This window comes from Leopardus geoffroyi, chromosome B3 (assembly GCF_018350155.1).
Source record: "Leopardus geoffroyi isolate Oge1 chromosome B3, O.geoffroyi_Oge1_pat1.0, whole genome shotgun sequence".
NCBI lineage: Eukaryota > Metazoa > Chordata > Mammalia > Carnivora > Felidae > Leopardus > Leopardus geoffroyi.
Genome location: NC_059337.1, coordinates 61,347,704 through 61,372,027, shown reverse-complemented (window position 1 = coordinate 61,372,027; position 24,324 = coordinate 61,347,704). Strand labels below are relative to the sequence as shown.

Genomic DNA, 24,324 nt, shown 5'->3' with positions numbered 1-24,324 from the left:
TTTTAACCTCTGTGACTTATTTTATTTTTAAAGGTTTATTTATTTTTGAGAGAGAGAGAACATGCGTGTATGTGCAGAGGAGGGGCAGAGAGAGAGGGACAGAGGATCTGAAGTGGGCTCTTCGCTGACAGCAGAGAGCCCAATGTGGGACTTAGACTCAAGAACCATGAGATCGTGACCTGAGCCGAAGTCAGATGCTCAAAGGACTGAGCCACCCAGGCGCCCAGTTTTTAGAACTGGAAGTGTGTACCTCTTAATTTCCTTTATCAAGTTCACCCATATCCCACCCACCTTCCCTCTGGCAACCAGTTTGTTCTCTGTACTTAAGGGTCTGTTTGTTTTTTGTTTGTTTTGTATCATATAGTTCCATTTGCACCCTACTGTGCAACAAACTATATATTTGCACTGTGTGCAAAACTATATTCTACAGCACTGTTTGTAACAAACTGCCAATGATCAGAAATGGTCTGGATGCCATCCGTCAAGAGGATACCAGCTGTTAATTTGGGCACATCTACACGATGGACAAAAGAAGCAGCTCTAAGGTCCTGACACAGACGCGCTCCAAGATTTACTGCTAAGTGGAAAATTCTTGGTGCAGAGCAGCATACAGGACTCTCCTGCTCTGGGAGGAACCCCGAGACACTGCTGGCAGAGTTTGCTCTGGAAGAGGAACTGGGGGTGTGGCTGGGACACTCTTCACCATCTAACTTCCTGAAACTTGAATTTTTCATCTCAAATATGTATACACACTTGTGCAACATGGCACTATACTGAAGAAGACTACAGAAAGGTGAAATGCTGAATGATGGTCTGATTTGCACTTTACTTTGTGATTTGGATTCAAGCAGGAGGTGGTTTTGTGAAAGAGGCTAAAATAATCCTGGTGAAGTGGGGGTTTCTAGAGGAAACTATGTCATGGAGGGTGTGAGAAATATCCCCAGATACCAGAAAGAAGATTATGGAGAAAAGAATTGGAAAAGTGACAAGAGCCGGGGCCCTTGGCCACAAAAGGACACCTCGTCCAGGTCACTGTCTTCAGCAGGTTTTCCCAGCTCCCTTCCTGGGCTGCCTTCCCCTGGCATTCTTTCCACAGGCCTATTGTCAAGTTCACATATTTCCTTTATCGTTCCCTCTCCGTTTTTGGTTTCCTGGAAAAGCAAGGTCCTTGCCGGACTGAGTCCCAGTACCTGCCACTATCAGCTCTCCCTGGGAAAACGTCGGAGCATGTGGCCGAGCTAACTTGCACGCTCCGTCCATCTATTCTGGGACCGCCCAATTAATTCCATGAAGCGAACAAAGCTAAACCACTGCCAAATGGTTAATAGTTGTTATGTCACTTTATCCTCAAACAGCCCTGGGAGGGAGAATTTGGTCCCTTTATAAAAGCATGAACTGAGGAACCCACAGTCAAGTGGGGGTGCCAGGATTTGAACTGAGGTCAGCCTCCGCCAGGGCCCACAGACAGCTTGCCTGCATCACACCGCCTCCCTCTCTGCTTCCCTGGGAAACAAAAATGCCCCTATTTTCAGCATGCGTCTACATCCACTGGCTCAACAGGCCTAGCCGCCTAGTGCCAGTGCGTGAGACCTGACTTCCGGCCACACTCTGGGGCCTCTCGCACAATGCATGCTTCATTACTAAAGTCTGTGGAACACTTAGGTATTTACACCAATTATTCAGACCCTCACAAGATCTAACTCTGTGAAGAAAGTATGTTTCTTCCCATTTTACAGAGGAGGAGACTGAGGCTCACAGAGGTGGAATAACTTGCCCAGGTCACCCAGCTGGTAAGTAGAAGTGCCAAGGGAAGTGGAAAAACGTCACAAGCCAGTGTTGCTCCTCACTATGCAGCTCCACCTTCACCTATAATCCTGCATTTTCTCATTTAAAATTTTTTTTAAAAATATTTATTTTTGAGAGAGAGAGAGAGAGAGAGAGAGAGAGAGACAGACAGACAGTGTGTGAGCAGAGGAGAGGCAGAGAGAGAGGGAGACACAGAATCCGAGGCAGGCTCCAGCCTCTGAGCACCCCCCCCGATGCAGGGCTCGAACTGACAAACCATGAGATCATGACTTGAGCCAAAGTCAGATGCTTAACTGACTGAGCCACCCAGGTGCCCCTATTCCTTCATTTTCAATCTATCACTCCCACCCTCCAGTCTGGGGGTCTCCTTTGGTGCACAGTGACTGTGGGGAGAGGGCTTTTCCCACACATAACAATCAGGATGGAGGTTACATAACAAGAATGCCCTCACTGGGCCCCTGGGTGGCTCAGTCAGTTAAGCATCCAACTTCAGCTCAGGTCATTGTCTTGTGGTTCATGAGTTCAAGTCCCCATCAGGCTCTGTGCTAACAGCTCAGAGCCTGGAGCCTGCTTCGGATTCTGTGTCTCTGTCTCCCTCTGCCCCTACCCTGCTCATGCTCTGTCTCTCGAAAGTAAATAAACATTAAAAAAAAAAAATAATTAAAAAAGAATGTCCTTATTATAGCAGTAACTTTTGAACATCTGAAAATGTAAATGAGAAATCTCTTCTTTATTTTTCTTTAGAGGTTCCTAAAACTCCTAACTTTCAAAGAAGTCTAGAGATGTTGGGGGTGCTCCTACATGGAGTGAAGGCACAGGCAGAGGACAGCAGTGTCAGGCCAGGACTCCCTGTCAGATGCCTAAGAGGCTAATGCAACAGCAGTCACCGGGTCGCCCAGGGACCACGGTGGGGCGGGCAGTTACCTCCGCTTCCTTTCAAAGCCCTCGCCTGGGAGGATGTTGGTTAGTTACAGAGCCCAGCTGAGTACTGAGCTGCCCCCACCCCATCCAAGGACCCCACCCCCACCCCATCCTCCATCCTGGCCTCCGAGAGGGCAGCGTTCACACTGAAACATAAATGTGGGGCACAACTCAAGTCCATTTTGGTAGGTTTCCCAACTTTGTAATCATCCCTTCTTTCACTTGGCTTGGGGGCAGCAGAGCACACAGGAAAGGGCAGACTCAGCACCACCGCAGATTCCTAAAGTGGGGATCTGCCTGCCCCAGAACTCCTGGACAGGCTGCTTTCCAAGCTCCACTGCACACTCCCCCATGTTGTTTGTGCTGAGGCCAGAAGTAGCCTGTTAACAAGTTCGCTGGAGCCTGAGTATCCCAGCAGGAGGGCTTCATTGCATCATTCGGACTCATCAACTCCAGGGCAGAAGGGGGATGGAGAGATGGTGACCTAAGGACGGGTCCCACCGAAGAAGAAATGACCATGACAACCAGGGAAGAGAAAACCAAGCAACCAAACAAACCCAAAGGAGGGGAGTGGCAGACCCAGGGCTGGTTCTGTTACTGCTCAGTACAAGAACTCCCGGACGCTCAGAGCAATAATTCTAGGTAATCAAGAAAAGGTTAAAAAAGTTAATCCCTCAATGGCTTCTGATTTCTTTCAGAATAAAATTCATGTGCTTCCCTCAGGCCAACAGCTCACACCAGTGCCCCCCCCCCCCCCCACCACCTCAATGCCCACCACTTCCTGGCTACTTAACGAGCCTCTAGCCTTCCCTGGACCTGTCAGGTCTTACCTACCCTTGGCCTTTGCCTACAATGCCCTTCCTCCAATTCCCTGCCAGGCTAGTCCTTTTACTCTTTAGGTCTTAGCCTGAATGCCACCTCCTCAGAGACACCTCCCCTGACTCCCCATCTAAAGTAGGATCACCCCTGCTGTGGGACTCAGCAATTACTTTCTTCAAGTCTTTGTTTGAGCTTGCATTTGTTTTGTATTTCTGCTCATCCATCGCCCTCCCTGGTGTAGACTGCAGGAAGGTGTGACAGGGTCTATCTTGTTCTATTAAAAGTGCCTGATACCTGACACATAGTATGTGCTTAAGAAATGGACCAGGAGATGGGGTGGCTCAGTCGGTTGAGCATCCGACTTCAGCTCAGGTCATGATCTCGTGACTTGTGAGCTCAAGCCTCGCGTCGGGTTCTGTGCAGCTCAGAGCCTGGAGCCCGGTTTGGATTCCGTGTCTCCCTCTCTCTCTGCCACCTCCCCTGATCATGCTCTGTCTCTCTCTCCTTCAAAAATAAACAAATATTTAAAAAAAGAAAAAGAAAAAGGAGAAATGGACCAGGAGGAACCCAGCAGAGTTTGGTGCATGGCAAACATTCAATATAAGGAAACCTCTTTCCCTTTCTACTATCCTTTGAATGAGAATGCAGGGCAGTGTGTACGGGGTCTCCCAAAGACTACCATCAAAAATCGCTGAAGGTAAAAAACCTAGGAGGTTTGTTGTTTGTAGGGGGAGTGCATCAATTACAAAAACATGGCCCATCTGGTATCCTTCCCCAGTGCTGCCTTCTTGTGCGTGTGTTTGTGTGTATGTGTGAGAGAGAGACAGAGAGAGATTGAGAGAGATGTTCTCCTGGTTTGTATCCTTGTCTCCTGTGGTTAAAAGCACACAGTCTGGAACGAGACTGTCTGGTTTGAATCAGCCACTTACTAGCTGTTTTGATTATTAGTCACCTTAAAACTAAGTGGCGTAGGGGTTGCCTGGGTGGCTCAGTCAGTTAAGCATCTGACTCTTGGTTTCAGCTCAGGTAGTGATCTCACAGTTTCATGAGTTCAGGCCCCGCATCTGGCTCTGTGCTGGCAGTGCAGAGCCTGGTTGGGATTCTCTCTCTCACTTGTGCTGTCTCTCTGTCTCTCAAAATAAACTAACTTAGAAAAAACTTAGTGGCTTAAACAACAACTTATTACTTTCTCAGGTCTGAGGGTTGACTGGGCTCAGCTGGGTGGTTCTAGATTGAGGAGTGTCATGAGGTGATAGTCAGATGGTAGTTGGGGCTGGAACCATCTGAAGGCTCACCTGAGCTAGTTGTCCTTGATGGCTTCTTCCCTCACACCTCAGCTAGGCTAGAGGTGACCTGAGCCTCCTGGCCTCTCCATGTGACTAGTCTGGGCTTCCCTCACAGTATGGTGGTTTTGGGGTGGTTAGACTTTTTAGATGTCAGTTGGCTGCACAGAGATCCAGCTGGAACTTTCAGGACTTCTGAATTAGATGTGGGGTCATGAAGCATCACTCTTGCTGAATTCCCCTCAAAGAGTGAGTCCGAAGGCCATCCTAGATTCAAGGGGAGGAGACTACATGAGGGCATGAATATGTGGAGGTACAGTTCACGGTGGTGGGGGTGGTGGGAGGATGAGGCTTCTTTTGAGACAAGCTACCACCATTCTGGAAAGCCGTTTACCTCTTTGTGCTTCAGTCTTCTCTCCTATGAAATATGATAAGAGTTCCTACCTCATAGAGCTTTCGTGAGGAGCAAATGAGTTAATATTATATGGAAAGCAATTTACAATGCACTGTGTAAGTATTAGCTATTATTATTATTATTATTATTACTTAAAAGAGTAAGGAGCAAACCTTTTCTCTGATTAACCTCTGTATCCCAACGTCTATGAAAGGTTTGATGATCATGAGTTGCTCTCTACAGGATAGTAAGATAAGTGACCTTCTCTCCACCAAAAAAAGTTGTTTTTCATTTCAAAGACTAGGTAGGTTTGAAGTTTTGGTAGAAGCAGTCGTTCCTCACGATCCAGTGTGCATTTAAAATATTCATAAAAACTAAAAATAGTTACCAGGGCTTGGTAAATGCCATTCTGAGTCACAGTGATGACGGGCTCCCATTAGGGACAGAAGCAGCAACACTTGTGGTGTGGAATTTCCTGTGGCAGCGGCGGAAAAGGAGCCATGAATGCGTTTGTCAGCAAACTTCCCCGAAACAAAAAGGAACCAGGATTTCCTGTTGGAGGCCCAAGAAACGAGTGATGTCCAAGACCTCACACCCCAACTGGCCTTAGCACTGGCCAGCAAACAGGATCTGCCAACAAATCATCGGTGGTCAGCCCCATTCCCTGGGGATGGACACTTTTTTGTCTGCCAAATTCAAACAAAGCTCTGAAACAAGTCATTGAGCTCAAGCTCTAAATATAAAAATGGCTTCATGAGGACATATGTTCTCTTCTACAGAATTCTTTAACATACCAACCCTTTACCTCACACTCCTCAGTGTTTCGTGCGGCCTTCAGGACAAAACCCAGTCTCCTGTCACACGTGCCCACTCACCACACTCCCATGTTCCAGCCACATGCACAACTCATGTTCCACCAAAGGACCCCGGCTCACACATCTTCCCCTGTTCTTGCACACACCCTTTCTGCTGCGTGGGAGAGGGTAACAATAGTAAGGAAGGGCAGCCACGGTTACCTTTCTCTTGACTATGAACCAGACAGGTGCTGTGGTAAAAGCTTCACTCCATCACCTCATTGTGTCCATACCCTATCTCATAAGGCCCTGAACTTGCTGGCTGATGAACTCACTGACTTACCTGGAAGCTCTGATCAAGAAGTGCTGTCTCATAAGGTGAGATACATATAGATCAATGAAATAGAATTGAGAGAGCAGAAATAAACCATAGGTCTAGCCAACTGATTTGTCCTTTTTTTTTTTTTTTTTGAGAGAGAGAGAGTGAGCATGAGCAGTAGAGGGAGAGAGAGAATCTTAAGTAAGTTCCATGCCCAGTATAGAACATGACGTGGGGCTCAATCTCATGAGATCATGACCTGAGCCTAAATCAAGAGTCAGATGCTTAACTGACTGAGCCACCCAGGTGCCTTACAACCAACTGATTTTCAACACGGGTGCCACGACAATTCAATGGGGGAAAGTATTGTCTTTTTAACAAACGGTGCTGGCACAACTGGATACACACATGCAAAATAATCAAGGTGGACCCCAACCTCACACCATAAATAAAAATTAACTTAATATGGACCAATGACCTAAATGTAAGTGCTAGCACTATGAATCTCTTAGAAAAAATATAGGATTAAATTTTCATGAGCTTGGGTTAGGCAAAGTGACAAAAATCGAAACAGATAAATTAGCTTTCATTAAAATGAAAAAATTTTGTGCTTCAGATGATACCATAAAGACAGTGAAAAGACAACCCAGGACATGAGACAAAATATTCTCAAATCAATATCTGACTAGTAGAGAGGATACATAAAGAATATTAAAACTCAACAATAAAAAGACAAACAATCCAATCAAAAATGAGCAAAGAATCTACATACACATTTCTTCAAAGAAGATCTACAAATGGTTAACAAAGCACATGAGAAGATGTTCAACATCATTAGCCATCAGAGAAATGCAAATTGAAACCACAATGAAATACCACTTCATACCTACTGGGATGCTTCTAATCAAAACAACAGTGTTGATGAGGATGGAGAGAAACTGGAAAGCTTATATTGTGCTGGTGGGAATGTAAAATGATGCAGCCTTTTTGGAAAACTGAGCCATTCCTCAAAACATTGAGTTACAATATGACCCCAAAATTCTGCTCTTAGGTATATACCCGAGAGAATTGAAAATGTATGTTTTCACAAGAACTCGTACATGAATAATCATAGCTGCATTATTCAAAATGGCCAGAAAAGTGGAAACAACCCAAATGTCCATCAATTGATAAATTCATAAAATGTCACAGAGCCATACAAGGAAATGCTACTCGATCATAAAAAAGGAATGAAATACTGATACCCATTACAACATGGATGAACCCTGAACACACTGTGCTAAGTGAAAAAAGCCAGATACAAAGGCTATATATTGTTTGATTCCATTTACATGACATGTCCAGAATAGGCAAATCCATAGAGACAGGAAGTAGATTAGTGGTTGCCAGGGTCTAGGGGGTGGGGAAGAATTGATAGTGATTGCTAATGAGTACAATGAGTTCTTTTTGAGGTGATGGAAACATTCTAAAATTGGTTGTGGGGATGGTTGCACAACTTTTTAAATATATAAAAAAACTATAAAAATATACATAAAAAACATATATAAGAAATATTTAAAAATATTTAAATATATAAAAAAACCACTACTTGTTAAAAAAGAGAGAGAAAATGCAAAAGAAAAAAAAAACAAAGGAAGAGGGAGAAGAAGTATCCTTTCTCTTAGCAGCTTCACTGACTACCTACCGTCCACTACCCACTGGGGGGGTGGTGGGGTCCCCTACTCATTGAACTTCTTTACCAGAACTCCTGTAACACACAGGATCAGAGTGGTTTCTTTGCAGGTCCATCCACCCCAAATGAGTATGAGCATCCGGGCCAAGGCCTGTGTCTAACTCATTTTGAATCCTGGCATCCAGGACAGTGCTTAGCACCTCGTGTATAATCTGTATAAATGTGTGTTAAATGAATATCTCTAGCATGCCCCTAACATTACCCATCACTTTTTATACCATCACTTCTTCTTTTTTTTTTTTTTTTTTAATTTTTTTTCCAACGTTTATTTTATTTTTGGGACAGAGAGAGACAGAGCATGAACGGGGGAGGGGCAGAGAGAGAGGGAGACACAGAATCAGAAACAGGCTCCAGGCTCCGAGCCATCAGCCCAGAGCCCGACGCGGGGCTCGAACTCACGGACCGCGAGATCGTGACCTGGCTGAAGTCGGACGCTTAACCGACTGCGCCACCCAGGTGCCCCTACCATCACTTCTTCTAAAATAAAAAAATATCAAAAAGATCACACACACACACACACACACACACACACACACACACACACAAAATGTCTGTTATTTTAAAATTTTCTTTCATCAGAGGTGCTTGAGTGGCTCAGTTGGTTAAACATGCAACTCTTGATTTCAACTCAGTTCCTGATCTCACAGTTGGTGAGACTGAGCCCCATGTTGGGCTCCATGCTGACAGCATGGAGCCTGTTTGGGATTCTCTCTCTCTCCCTCTCTCTCTCTCTCTCTGCCTTTTCCCACTCACACATGCTCTCTATCACTCTCTCCAAATAAATAAATAGACTTTAAAAAAATAAAAAAATTCTCTTTCATCTAATATTTTTTAAACTGGATGATCAATTAGAGTGCTATCTATTCTCTATGGCTAGAAGGACATATGGTTTCAAAATTTAAAAGTTAACCGTCAATAAAATAACCAAGGTATGTGGGGAAAAAGGAACACTTATCTAAAAATAGAATATTCAGTCCCCAAACAGCAAACTCTACATTTCAGATAACTTGACAAAAATTTGTCCTACTCTATGAGACAGAAGACTTCAAGAGGTGAGAAACCAATATAAACCAATATAAAGGCTGATTAAACTCAGCCTTTGAAAACTCCTTGGCCTTCAACAGTAACAACAACAATAATGTAATAATATGATGCGAGTAATAACAGCTAACATGTATTGAGCACTTACTGTGTGCTAGGTGGGGCATCGTTTTCTGCTTTCTATGTATTAACTCAATTACAACAACATGATGCATGAAGTACTGTTACCCTCCTTTTACAGAGAGACTCACAACTTCCCTGAGGCCATGCAAGTGGTGTACATGGCTGAGCCGAACTAGACCCAGGGAGTCCGTTTCGATTGTCCAGGCTTCCCGCTATACTACATTCAGGACTTCAGTCCCCTGACTGGACCCAGGAAAGTGATTTGTTTGATTCTGGGTTTACAGACTGGCTGATGTAGGCAACAGAAGAGACCTCAGGGAAAAAAATAAAATAAAATAAAACAAAACATGAATATTCAGGAACTGAAATCCATGTGTAAATATCTGACAGCTGAATATCTATTATATTATATATTCCTTATATATCAGGTGGGACATATCTGAATAGACAATGTGGTCAGTACAAACTTGTAAAACCTTGCCCCACCCCACTCGGAAGACCGGTTTCCTCTGAGCTTTCAGCCATAGTCAGCTTGGAGAGTAGGGCAGCTCTACCTCAGCCCCTATTGTTGAACTTGGTGTCTCATCTGTTTCCTTCCTGTACCTCATGACTATTTACAATGATTTATTCATTCACCCACCTGCTGATCTTATCAGACCCTCCCATCAGAATTTAAATTCCATAAGGGCAGTGACCATGTCCATTTTTTGTCCTGCCGTTGGTTGAATGGGTAGTAAGTGTATTGAGGTGACAATCTGGTGCATCAGTGACTGGCTGGCTGACCACACTAGGCAGCAGCCACTCCAGGCAGGGGCGTACCTTGTTCACCTTTATGCTCTCAGTTCCTAGCTTGGTTCACGGCACATAAGAGCTTAATACATCTCAGAGGAACTTGTTCCTTAATGAACTGCTGTCAATCTAGTGGGCAGTCTCTATTGGTGTGCCTCAAAGCTTGCTCTTTCTTGAGCCCTCTCTGCCCAACTTCTAGATCCAAGGGTGAAGGTCCAAGGACATGCTGATGAAGCCTGGGAATGCCCTGAAGCTGGGAGGAGCCACAGTGGACAAGGAGAGGACCTAAGAGAGCATGAACTGTGGTTAGACCCAAACCCCAAGAAACAAAACAAAAAATCAAGAAGCCCTACATCAATCATGGCGTGGGGAGTTGGGGACAGGAATAGCACCTATGAGGGCCACATGTCCAGTGAGCTCATGTCACCGCAGTCTCTGGTGTTGCAAAAAAGCTGGGATGCTCCTGAGCTATATCTCATTCTTTTAGGGAAAAGACTCCTTCCTCTTGTGTATGTGTCTGTTGTCCCCCTGGGCCCTGTGGGTCCCTAAGCCTGAGAGAGGAAGTCATTTTTATCAGGCAGCCCTAAATATTCTCTCTCCTTTCTTGGGCCACCTTCAAAATCTGGCTTTTTGTCTTCCAACTTCCAAAGGCCTGTTAAATAGGAGTGTCTGTACGCTCTTGATTACAGTTTGTTTGTACCTTTGCTATTTTTCCTGCACTTTTATTAATTAATTCCAGGTTGGATTTGCACATCCCCTTTCCCTGGGTCTGTGGGTTCTTTTGTGATATTATGTTTTGGGAGCTTTTGCTGAGTTGTCAGACCCTTGAAACTGCTTATTCACATATCCTGTCATATGTCTTCAGATGCCTTTTTTAATCTTGAGGGCCTTCCTTTACGTTGCTAAAATCAAGAGGACTTAAGGGTGTCTGTATGTAAATACTAAAACACCAGTCAATGATTTTTGAAGCTAATGTGATTGTTCTGTTATTTGAAGCACAGTTCGGTTCCTTCTGTTGAATGTACTACCATAATTTATTGTTTACTAGCAGGACACTTTCTGCCCTTTTATTTTTTCCTATCTACTCAGTTGTATTTGTTGACTTATAATGAGAAAGGCTTATACAGTGAAGGACTTAGACATCAGAAGAAGATACTCTCAGATTTTTCATTGACAGGGTGCTGTTCCTGGAGGAACAGATAGATTTGTTGGAAAATTAAGACCAAGAGTTTTTTCTTTAAGGGTTATTTAGATTTTTAAAAAAATTCATTCATTCATTCATTTTTGAGAGAGAGAGAGAGAGAGGCAGAAAGAGACAGCAGGGGAGGGGCAGAGAGAAAGGGAAAGAAAGAATCCCAGTCAGGCTCCACACTGTCAGCACAGAACCCGATTCGGGGCTCAAACTCATGGACCATGAGTTTTCACCTAAGCTGAAACCAAGAGTCAACGCTTAACCGACTGAGCCACCCTAGGGTCCTCCAGGCACCCCTAGAGTCATGTAAATTGTTAAAAGAGGACAATTGTGTTACTTTTGTTTACCAAAGTGAAGTCTGTTGAAGGCATCACAAAACCTCATGCTTTCAGGAAATCACAGGGGTAATTATTCACTGCCAAAACAGAGCCTCCGCATGCTTACACGCTAAATAGATGGGCAAGTACACCAGATGCTCCATTAGGTTTCTTTCACAGTGTTCTCCTTCTCAGACCGGGACATTATGATGAGAACCAGAACCCAGAGGTTTGTACCAGGAGTTGGGAACACACTTGTGTTCATGCCACGTCTAGAAATAAGTCCTAGATGATGTTTAGGTTCAGCATGAATAAACAGTATTTTGGAAAGTAAACAGGCCAGGAGCCAGAAAAATAAGAGAGTAGGAATGAAAATAAGGATGTGTGGGTAAGTGTGCTCTCTTTTCTCATCACATAAAGTCAAAAACCTGGATGTTGTCATGAGGGCAAAAGATGTTTCCTAAAAGTGACCCGACTCACATTTTACTCATACCTTTCAAGCAAATAATTTAGAAAATCTTGAGAATCCAAACATTCTTTTATTGGCTACAAGAAAAGAATCAGGAAAAGCTTGTAGGACTTTTAGGTAGCTATTACTTGATTAGCATAAAATTATTATAAATATATCAGAACATTTTTATCCATGCATGATGGATATTCTTTATGTCAGCCAAGAAAGCTACAGTTTAGTCACGGAACTCAATCCTTTGTTCCTAAAGATTTTCTGCTAACTATAATTAAACCAAGGAACATCTGAAGGATAATGGGTTTCCATATGGAGTATACTAAATATTGTTTCAAAATCAATTATCCTGGTGGGTTTTATTTATAGAGCTTCCAAACAGATTTAGGTAACACTCCCCCCAAATATTGACTGTACATTCTTGTTTTACTGTGAAAACCAAGCAGGGAGGCAAGGGGTCCAGTGATCTGATTTCTAGGACCGGTGTTAAGATTCTGATGAGGACAAGGATGGGCTGAGGCACATTCTAGTTGGTAAAGGTCACCTCTTCCTTCCTTCCTTCCTTCCTTCCTTCCTTCCTTCCTTCCTTCCTTCCTTCCTTTTCTTCCTTCCTCTCCTTCCCTCCCTTCCTTCCTTTTCTTCCTTCCTCTCTTCCTCCCTTCTTTCCTTCCTTCCTTCCTTCTGTCTTCCCTTCCTCCCTCCCTCTTCCTTTCTCTCTTTCTTTCAATCTTCATTGCCTATTTCACCCATCCCCCCATTTGGGCACTATTGGTTTGTTCTCTATAATTAAGAATCTATTTTTTGGTTTCTCTCTCTCTCTTTTTTTCTTTTACTCATTTGTTTCTTAAATTCCACATATAAGATATGGTATTTGTCTTTCTCTGACTTATTTCATTTAGCATTATACTCACTAGCTCTATCCATGTTGTTGTAAATGGCAAGATTTCATACTTTTTTATGGATGAATAATATTCCATGGTATATATACACACCACATCTTCTTTACCCATTCATCTATTGATGGGCACTTGGGCCACTTCCATAGTCTAGCTATTGTAGATAATGCTGCAATAAACATAGGGATGCATGTGTCACTTTGAATTAGTGTTTTTGTGTTTTTTGGGTAAATACCCAGTAATGTGATTACTGGATTGTAGGGTAGTTCTATTTTTAATTTTTTGAGGAATCTCCAAATTGCTTTCCACAGTGGGTATGCCAGTTTGCCTTCCCACCAATAGTGCACGATGGTTCCTTTTTCCCCACATCCTCGCCAACACTTGTTGTTTGGTAAAAGTTACTTCTGACATAAGAGTGGATCTGCCATGTTTTGCCCCAAACCTGAGACCACAAAATATGAACTGTCATGTAGAAATGCTGAGTGTTTCTTCCCGTCACCTACGACTTTGGCTTAGAGAGGAGCCATTACTGAACACTATGTCCTCCTTCTGATCACAATTCTCCCTCTACTCAGCACCAGATACAAGGGAACCAGAGTTATGTCAGGAGACAGGAATGAGCCAGGAAGAATGGAGCTGCGGGTGAGGTGAGATTATATTACTGAACCCTGTGTCGAGAGTCCCCATTTTTGCTATCACCACTAACACATCAGGATTCCTTCCTAGAGCTGCACCCTCACTGACCATCTGGCCCCTAGAGCTCTGGACGCCTGGGCAACACCGTGGGGGTTCCTGGAGGATGCCAATGATGATGTGGGGCCAGCTTGTCAGTTCTAGTCCCGCCTTCCCATTCAACTCCCAGCAAGGTAGCACAATGCTTCACCACTCCATCTGCCATCGGCCTTTTCCTATGCTGATGGGGAGATCTCTGGGTGTGGTACAGTCAGCACGTCTTCCTGGGGGTGCTCAGCAGTCACCGGCCCCTCACCGCCTCCCCCGCATCCGCACCGCCTACCCAGCGTGCTCTCACTCTCAGCCAGGGCTGCAGAGCCCTGCAGCTAGAGGGTGGACCCACAACATCTTCAGCTTTTGGCGACTGCCTGAAGCACCCATCCTCTGAGCCTATTCTCCAGAAGTAGCACCCTGTCAACAATGTTTACTGTTCACTCCCCAGATGTCAAGCTCAGTCACCCATCTGCCTAGCAGCTGGGGAAAGAGTTCTCGTGATCGTTGGAAGGCTCTGCTTTCCCAGGGGAGTGAGGGCACGGGCGGTTTACTTGGCCAGGGCCGAGCTTCTGTCAGTGTGTGAGTATGAGCAGGTTTAACGTAGACAGCAAATCCCCCAGGATTAGCCTGGTGCAGACATACAGCTCAGCACACGGTGGCTGTTTTCGCACTGCTATTATGGATACGCACCTAAAGAGACTTTTTTTTTTTCTTTTTAATTTCAGAGAGAGAAAGAGTGCGCGTGAGTGAGGGAGAGGAGCGGAGGGAGAGAAAGAGAATCCCAAGCAGGCTCCATGCTTAGCACAGAGCCTGATGCAGGGCTCGATCACGACCTGACCCGAAATCAAGAGTCAGAGGGTTAAATGACTGAGCCCCTAAAGTGGGACCTGCTTGTTGAGGGTTAATTCATCAACTGCACCAAGGGACAAGGAGAAGGCACAGCAGCTGCTACCTTTCCTCTTTTACAGACAAAACAGCCGTAAGGAAGTCAAAGCCCCGCTAATAAAGTCAATAGCAGATGTTCCAAATGTCCTGCGGGGTCACAATTTGTATCTGCCACCTCATCCAATGTTGACATAAGCGACCAGTGAAGGTGGTGGTGTGATTTATGAAGCTGGACGGATGGAAGCAGGAGGAGTCTGAATCAGAATGTAGCACTGTCTGCAAAAGTGTCAGCTAAAGCAGCTCTAAAGCAGTATAGACTCTTTGGAGTTAATGTGCTGAAACTGACTCCAGCCACCAACTGTCCCAAACACAGTCTGGTACTCAAGCTTGGGAACTTCAGCCACAGTGCAGAACGCTGTCATTGTTTGCAGCTCTCGGTCCTTCCCCACCAGCTGCTGTATCTGTCAGGGTGGCAGGGTCCGCCTGAACACTGCCCGCTTGGAACCGTATGTGCTATTTCTGTGCACAGGATGTGAGGAAGTACTGGGCCAGGATATGAATCAGATTCCTATAAAGTGTTAAAAAGAACTGGTCTTCAAAGCATCCTGAAAGCATCACCCCACGCTACACTACTATAAAGAATCTATAGTCTGAAAGACACTTGTAATTGCTCAGCAAAGAAGAAACCCTGAAGAATGTGGGTGATTAGAATTGGCCAAGTGGTAGATGCAGTAAAACATGGATGGCCAGAAAAGCTGCGGGACACGGGTTTGCTTTATTTTCGTTTTAAAACAAAACATTTTATCTGCAGAGCAACTTTTATGGTGCCAAAGGAGTGGTCCTAAACTGGCTCTTAAAAAAAAAATCTATTGGCATTGAGGCACAAAGGTACAAAAATGATGTCTATCTGTGGCACTATTTGTAACAGTGAAAGATTATTAGCCATCACAAGATCCAAAAATTGGTTAAATACACCATGTTATGTCCCTTTGATGGAAACGAAACAGCTGTTAAGAGGAATAAAGTAATTTGGACATACTGGCATGGAATGATGTTTGTGAAAGACCATTACAGCAAAAAATCAAGTGGTAGAAAATGTGCTTGGAAATCGCATTTCTGTTAAAAATAATATGTTCGTATATGCACAGGAAAAAGTCTCTAAGGAGCTGGAGAACACCAGTAACAATGGTCAATTGTGACAGATTTTGTATGTCCCTATTCATTGCTTGAATCCTTTATAACAAACATTACCTTTATGACAGAAAATATAAGTAACAGACATTTATGAGAAAAGAATAGTATTATGCTGGGTTTTTCTATAAGCAAGGTACTTGGAGGCCTCAGGGAGGCCTAATTGCCCACGGAGTCTCTGACTGAATGGGTGAAGGCCCAGCAAAGCGGTCCCGAGCTCTCTGAGAGTCCGTGGAGGCTGCAAAGTCAGCATTCCTGAAATGCCATGAGAAAGGAGGGCTTGCTGACCTTGGGAGCCTCTCTTTACCCATCTCGGGACCTTGCTTTCTAGCTCCTGGGAGTGTCCCCGCAGCCTACGTAGCTGTACTTCTGCTTCATGAGGGCGGGGGGAGTCCACTGCCTGGCCAGAACCCAGGGCCATGACCCCAGACAGGTCACCACTCAACCCTGGCACTGGCACTTCTAAACACAGTTTTACTGACTTGCTATTCAAGGAGTTGTGAAGACTTATCAGGGACAAGTGGAAGCAGCAATTCATCTGCTCTGTCTTTTCCCTCCTAGCAAAGCCTTGAAGGACTAGACTTTGTTTCAAGGGCCAGGGGCACCTGACCTGCCTCTGTGACTGCGGGAATCCAACCTAGCACCCTCCCGGCCAGGCATCTCCTCACTGTGAGCAAGCTATGTCCTCGGGGTCGCCCCTGATGGCCCCTTCTCCAGGAGGGCGGGGGAGAGAGCAGGCCCATCTGTTTAACCACAGTGCACAGGGCTAGACAAGGTTAGGGCTCAGCCTTGTTTTCAGGTGGCTGAAGAAGCCCAAATTCACCATCCTTCACAAGCATTTTCTACCCTCCGTTCATCTCTGAACACCTTCTAGTCTCTCCTTCCCCACTGCAGACCTCCCTTAGGTAGTTCCTACTCACCCTCCAGGTCTTGGCTCAAATGTCCCTTCCATGGGGCATCTTTCCCAACACCCCAAGGCCAGGCCAGGTCCCCTTCCACCCTCGACACAAGGCCCTCATCTCAGAGCACTTATTCCAGTTCTCTCTCTCTCTCTCTTTTTTTTTTTTTTAAGTTTATTTATTTATTTTGAGATAGAGAGAGAGAGAGCACAAGCAGAGGAGGGGCAAAGAGAGAGGGGGGACAAAGGATCTGAAGCGGGATCTACACTAACAGCAGCGAGCCCGGGGCGGGGCTCGAACTCACGAACTGAGAGATCACGACCTGAGCCGAAGTCAGACACTTAACTGACAGAGCCACCCTGGCACCCCTCAGGTCTCATTTTCTGTTTCCCTATGACGACTCGATTTACATCTGTCTTCCTCATTAGAACATTAGCTCCTTGAGGGCAGAAACTAACCGTACCTGTTTTTGCTGCATCCCCAGCATGCAGCACAGTGTCTGGCTCCACAGATACCAATAAGGGCTGACTCATCACAGGGGTGCCACAGAGGCCACCGGCCATGTGCCAACAGGGAAGGGAGGACGAGCAGGGGAAGGGCTTCTCTCCCTGGCCGTGACTACCTACCTTCTTTATTTCCATGTCTAAGGGAATGGTTAGTAGTGATATGCATGTCCCCTCTGAGAAGATTTACACGAGGTAGGCACTAGTGGCAAATGGCAGTGTTTAAAGGAACGAAGAGATTACCAGAAAGCTTTTCAGTTGAAATGAGAACCTTTGATGCCATGCATCCTGGTGGCTTCTCGGAGCCCTACAGCTCTGGACACCTGGGCTTCCCAGGGCTGCTGGAGGCATCCCGGTTGGGGGGGTGGGGTGGGGTAGACAGAATCCGACAGAAACAGAAACCCTCCCCTGGCATGATAGCGAGCCTCAGCAGCAGCAGAGGAGGGTTGGGACAGGGGTGGGCACTGACCGCGGCTGATGCGCTGCTTCTCCCCAGACAGGATGCCGGGACTGTCGATGATGCTGATGCTCTTCAGGACCTGATTGGGCAGCTGGGAGCACATGAATCTGGAAGAAAGGGATCAAAGGCGGGATCAGAAACTACATATCTCTGAGCTCTGAAGAGTTCCTTGGCCTCTCAAGGTTACCGACATGGTCTTTGCAGCGGGAACTTGCAGGGCATTGACAGCACCTCCACTGGGGCCATGGGGACAGGATGCTGGACCCTTGGGCAGGTGTGGGAAGGTGCCTTGGTACCTGCTGCCACCAGCCACCAGATCCTTAACTGTTAATTCTGATTTGAGCTGACATTTGCTGAACACATAGATGTTTACAAACATCATCTCATTTGTTCCTCACAGGAACCCCTTGAGGAAGAAATTCCTGTTAACATCAGAGAAGGTAAGTAACTTACTCAGCATCACTCAGGGCTGGGCCTTAACCCTAGGTTAACTTGACCCAAGCCCGTCAGCCTCGCCTGCCCCTTCTCCAGGCTGCTCCTTGGCCAAACATCCCGGGCTTCCCTCCCCGGGGAATCTCATGACTCCTCCAGGGTCACTGCCCACTGTCCAAGCTCCCTGCCCGGCTGTTGCCCACTCCCTACTGGGACAGTGGCCTGGGGGCTCAGCATCCAGGCCGGTGCCCATAAGGCTTCAGGCCCAGCACAGGGCAAGCACCTGTGGGCAATACCCCAAATCCTCCACGTGCTTTGGAAACCAAGGGATACCCTAAGAGTGGACAGAGTGGCAGGGGCGGGGAAGAGTCCTGGCCAAGCGTCTCAAGCCTCTTTCCTTGGCCCTCACTTGCCTGTCACCATCTCTTCCTTCTCATCCCAATCCTTCTGCTGTCAGCTGCCCTGGTTTTGGCCTCACAGAAGCAGAGGGGAGTGGAAGAAAAATATGGCCTGTGGGTCAGAAGACTGGGTGCAGGCTCAGCTCAGGCTTTGTCAGAAATTTGCTGTGGGATCCTGGACAGATCTCAGCTCTGGGCCTGTGTCCTTATGTATAAATGGAGACACTTGGACAGGGACTGGTGAGGTCCTTTTTAGCTGTAATACTGAGTAACTCTAGAGTAGCGGAAGGAAACACTTTGATACTTTTTCACCCAGGCAGCAGGGCTCAAGGTGGTTCTCTGGTACGCACTGTGTCTGTTCTAAGGCAGACACTGCAGAGAGAGTGCCTCCCCTTTTCCTGTATTGTAAATGGCTAACTTCTGGATCTGTGTGGGCAGAAAGCTGGAAAACCCTCTGTGAAAGCTCAATTCTTCCATTCAGGGGAACTGGTGGGATCACTCAGAAAGTAAATATGCTGGGAATGCAGGACAGGGATGCCATGCTGGCCTTCACAGTGCACACGTGGTTAGCACAGCCCCATGGGCAGGGTGGGGGCGCAGCCGCATGGTGAGGGGTGGGCAGTCCTGAGCAAGAGGTACAATTACTGACATTTCAAATCAGCTTGTTTTGAAGGTGCTCAGGACAAGTTTCCTACACATTCTTTCCTACCTTTTCAAGTCAGCCCAGGAAAATGTAGGAAAAGATACTATCATCATTTTGCAGCTGGAAAAGTTGAAGCACAAAGGAGTTATGACATCTTGAGGTCATATCGTTAATGCATGGCTGGCTGGAGACCACAGACTAATATTTCTGATGTCAGCTGAGTGGAACTGATTCCATAAAGTTAAAAAGCTCACAACGTTAAAAATAAAGGGCCAAGTTAATTTAAGAAAAGCCCCTCATTTCTGATTTTCTCCTGCCCATCGTGCATCCTCCAGACCTGTAAGTAAATCCCACCGCCCAACACTGGGAGAGCAGACCCATGAGAATAAAGTACACAGAGATCACGAAGCATTTGTTCTTTGTAAGTTCACAAAGAAAAAAAAAGAAAACCACCGCATGTAATGCTTTAGAATGGAGGTAGGAACAGAGTTCTGAGCACATCCGCGGTAGACCGCGTTTCTTGTCAGTAACGATTCAGTCTCTTACCACAGTCCCTTCCTTTTTATTAGACGGCTTGAGGTATTTGACAGTGCCGAAGAATCGCACATATGCGAAACTATTTTACGTAAAGTATTCCTGTGAGAGGCTCACCTTTCTCCAAAACCACAAGCTCACACTCAATATCAATTTTTCCGAAACACAAAACCCCTAGATTCTAGTGTGAAGTTAACAGAGGGATTCAAAATTTATAAACTGTCCACTCCCTCTCTGCAAAGTGACAAACTTTCGACAACTCCCCTGCCTCCTGACTCAATAGCAGAGACAAAATCTGTGAGCCACAAACCAAGATGCGGTCAGATGTGGTGACATTACCACACAATAAACAAGACAGCAGGCTGAGTGGCCCACAGGGGTAATTGCAGAAAAAGGGAGGAGGGGGAAGAGGAGGGAGGAAGCAGAGGGGCAGGGGAGAGGGGGGAGAAGATGGGGGGGCGGAGAGGAGCAGGGAGCTCTCCAGGAGCATCCTGAGAGGGCATGGTTGGGCTATGTGTGTAAAAACAGACTACACTCCATGAAAGAAAGCAAGGAAGCCTCATGGGGGAGGGGGAGGGGGAGGGACTGGGTGATGGTGGTGGGGGTGGGGGGCAGGGGTGGGGAAGTAGGGGGGAGCACAGAGCAGAAGTCAGCTTTCAGACCCCCATGTGGGGGCAGGCCTCATACACTGGGGTTGGAACCACACATATTTTCTTAAATAATTATATTGTAACCAGAAAAAACCCTAATGCAACACTGTTACAACAATCCTGTCTAACTTTTAAGCTTTAAGAAAGGAAGGTAAAAGACAAGGTTATTTACTGGGTGTCTTCTCGTCAGCCCTCTGTCAGGCCTTTCTTGCTTATGTTTGTGTGCTGAAATGTTCCCAATCACAGATTTGCTATCCCAAGATGGATTTCCTACCCTTGCCAGAGTGACTAACATAAATGTACCTGTGCCTTGCTTTCTACATTTCACACAAAAGACACAGACATGTGCTGGCTAAGCCCAGGAGCCTCACAGAAGCCGTTACGGAGTGTTTCCTCATTCAGGGCTGACCTGATGCATCTTGTTCTGATAAGAGGAGGGGAGGATGAGCCCAAACCCTGTGCTTGACCCCCATTCCCTGCCACTCCCACACCCCAAAGGCTCAGGGGTAGCAGAAAGGGGGCTGGATAAAGGAATAGTCTGGGCTATAAGGTCTTGTTGCCTAGTAAACCAAGGAAGGGAGAGGATCAGAGATTTTTAAGTTGCCTCTAAATGCTAGCATTCCAATTCGATGATCGATATTTAAAAAGAACCAGGCAGTGCCCTAATGCTGCTTTTGGTTTCCAAGCAATATAGTGATATCTAGCAGTCACAGTAATAATAAAATGGCACAAACATTTACTGCCCACTCACTATGTATCAGGCAATGCTCTAGATACTTTCTGTAGACATTAACTCACTTAATCCTTGCCACAACCTGAGAGGTAGGGGCTGTGCACTGCCATTTACGCAGGAGGAGACTGGGGCACATGCCAAGTCACATGGCTGTAAGTGATGGAACTGGTATCTAACCCACTAGTTTGGACTCAGGCCCAGGTTTTCGACTACTAGGCTGCTACCAGCATTTCGTGCATTTGAGCCACTGCTGTGTGCCTTATCATAGAGGGCGACATTCCAAAACAAGGGAGTGACGTGCTGTAGCCCTGGAACTCCCCACCCGAGGCTCCCTTGTGACTTGCTCTGGGCCCACTGCTGGAGGGCCTGGAAGCAGAAGCCCTTGCTTACTCATGTTGTAAGCTCTAGGTGTCTGAGCAATTCTACCAGCCAGAGAACTCCCAGGTTGTCATCAGGTTCAAATAAATGGATGCTGACAATGCAGAGAGTATCGTGCAGTTTCAAAGCATCTTCTTCAACCGCAGCTCACTCACTGGTTAGAGTAGGGCACACCAGTAAACAGTAGTAAACAGCACACCAGACACGAAAAGACTTTGACAACCAACCGGTGATAATTGTTACATTAAAATATCATAGTTCTTGTTACATGGTCCTATCACAAACAGCTGATCTAACCTTCCACTGCCCAGGAAGAATTTCACATCCAGACTATAAAAAGCCCACAGTTACCTCTTAGATTGAATCTTACAGAATTACCACTGTTACAGAATTACTTACATCTTTTACAAGTAAAAGACGGTGGAATATTGGCAATTTCATGTGGTCCAACCTAAGGGTGGATACTTTTCTAAACCAAGCCTCTCTTTCCTGACTCCCACAGCAGGGAATGCCAGGTGCAATGCATGAGTGCTGGGAAAGTCTGCCTGAGTCCAGGGAGAAAGACTGGTTTTCTGGAATGTCAGGACCAGGCCGTACAGGCAGCTGCCAATGAAGAACTACGGTTAATGACCTGGCAGCTACCACAAATCTTGAGGTTAAAGATTAATGGGAAGTGCTTCAGGGGGATTATTATGGATAAGCATGCCATAAAACAAAGAAGTAAACAAACAAAGCCAGTTAATCACTCAGATTAAAAAAAAACAAACAAATTTGCTGGTGATTCTTGGCAAAAGTCTATTTTCCTTAATCTCTGAGGCTAAATTAGCTGACAGAGCCAGTTTGTATCTGGACTGATGCTGTATACTTGAACTACATCTGTTAAAAAAAACTCCCAATGGGACTAAGTGACTATGTAACATTCATATATTTAAAAAACAAAACAAAATAAAACAAAAACCTCCACTGCTAAAGTCTCATTTAATTACAGAGAGGCAAAAAATACAATATAAGTCCAAAATTACACATAAGTATTCTATTATTGCTAAATCATCATGCAAATGTGAGATAGTGGGGTTTTTGTTTTTATCACCACCATCATCAGGACTGGCTAAATGGACGGGTGCACAGAAGTACCCTTCAGATTCCTTTAGCTCAAAATCCCTAGGGCCACTGATAAAAGTTACTTTTCAAAAGGAAACAGAGGCAATGAGGAAGTAAATGAGATTAAGAATTTCTTCTGTGGATAACTACAATTATTTTTTTAAGTTTATTTATTTTGAGAAAGAGAGAGCATGAGCAGGGAAAGAGCAGAGAGAGAGAGAGAGAGAGAGAGAGAGAGAGAGAGAGACTCCGAAGCAGGCTCTGTGCTATGAGCACAGAGCCCTATGTGGGGCTTGATCTGGGATCATGACCTGAGCCGAAACCAACAATTGGACACTTAAACTACTGAGCCACCCAGGCGGCCTGTGGATGATTACAATTTAAAATTAACACTAAACTAGATCCTAAACGAAAAACAATGTCTGCAGCTATCTGGACTAAAACAAACAAACAAACAAACAAACAAACAAACAACAAAACAAAAAAAACCCAAACCACCCTGTTTAGAAAAGTAGATTAAGGGAAAAACATAACATCCAATTCAAAAGCAGACTGGTTGGGGGGAAATGTCAGATGCCAAATGTGACACTTCTAGAACTGACCAAAATACCCTGGAGCCTTCCAGGACTCGTGCCCTCGGGTAGGGCTGGTTGTCCATCTGCTCCTGTGTGAGCTGGAACTGCCTCCTGATAACAGGCTGTGGAGCCATTCCCACGGAGCAGCTCCACGACAGGCCTGACTGTGGAATCCCTCTCGAAAGTAAGGTAGCATGGCGGAGTTTCAGAATGTTGCATTGAAGTTGTTTTCAGGGGCGCCTTGGGTGGCTCAGTCGGTTGAACGTCCGACTTGGGCTCAGGTCATGATCTCACAGTTCGTGAGTTCGAGCCCCACATCGGGCTCTGTGCTGACAGCTTGGAGCCTGGAGCCTGCTTCGGATACTGTGTCTCCCCTTCTCTCTGCCCCTCCCCTGCTCACGCTCTGTCTCTCTTTTTTTTTAAGTTGTTTCCATAGAACTCTTGTTGTTCTAGACTCAACTCCTTTTACTGTTTGAGTACGGAATTTCTATAATTTGAAGCTGCCTTCTGGGAATTTGTCTTCTTTTCTCAAAAGTGTACGTAGCCCCTCTGTTGCTTTCTTAGAAACCAGCCTTACATGTTGAAACGCAGGCTGCACTGGCTTGCTTAATGCTTTGAGGCTGGTGTCACCTTGTGAAGTACTAACTAACCTCTTTTAAAGATGCCCTTGGGGGCATATCTTCAAGCCAATGCCCCATAGTGAGAGGGCCAGGGTAATGAGACCTATCCCGTGGGTGATGGTAGTTGCTTGGTGGGTCTAGGGAAAAAATTCTCCCCTGTGGACAACCAATTCCCATTCCTACTAAGTACGGTTATTTTGACCTCGTTCCCAGAAAGTATGCTGTGTAAAAAGAAGTTTGCCTGCCGTTACAGCTAGCCTTGCTGGTGTTCCCATAGGGATGCTGTAATTACATACATACATTTGAGCACCCTGTGCTAATTGATTTAAAAAAATGTTTATTTAGTTTGAGGGAGGGAGGGGGAGGAAGAGAGAGAGAGAGAGAGGGAGGGAGGGAGGGAGGGAGGGAGAGAGAGAGAGAGAGAGAGAGAGAGAGAGAGAGAGAGAGAATCCCAAGCGGGCTCTGTGCTAGCAGCACAGAGCCCAGTGTGGGGCTCAATCTCATAAACCCAGAGATCATGGCCTGAGTCGAAATCAAGAGTTGGAGGCTTAACAGATTGAGCCACCCAGGTGCCCCAAATTGATTTTTTCTTACATAAGCCTGGGGGAAACAACAGCACTGTTGTGTGGCTATGTCTTAGTCATACAGTTTACTCTTAAGTGCGATGAGGTACATCCCTTACACGTGAGCCTCACATATGCCTGGCC

General features: G+C 45.7%; 1 protein-coding gene across 1 annotated transcript in view; it reads right to left on the bottom strand.

The window, feature by feature from the left end:
* EHD4 (EH domain containing 4) overlaps nucleotides 1-24,324 on the bottom strand; it is an 87,107-nt gene that overhangs the window by 37,963 nt on the left and 24,820 nt on the right. Inside the window, exon 3 of the mRNA XM_045448105.1 lies at nucleotides 17,563-17,660. Coding sequence (XP_045304061.1) covers nucleotides 17,563-17,660 — 98 coding nt within the window. The remainder of the gene's footprint in view (nucleotides 1-17,562; nucleotides 17,661-24,324) is intronic.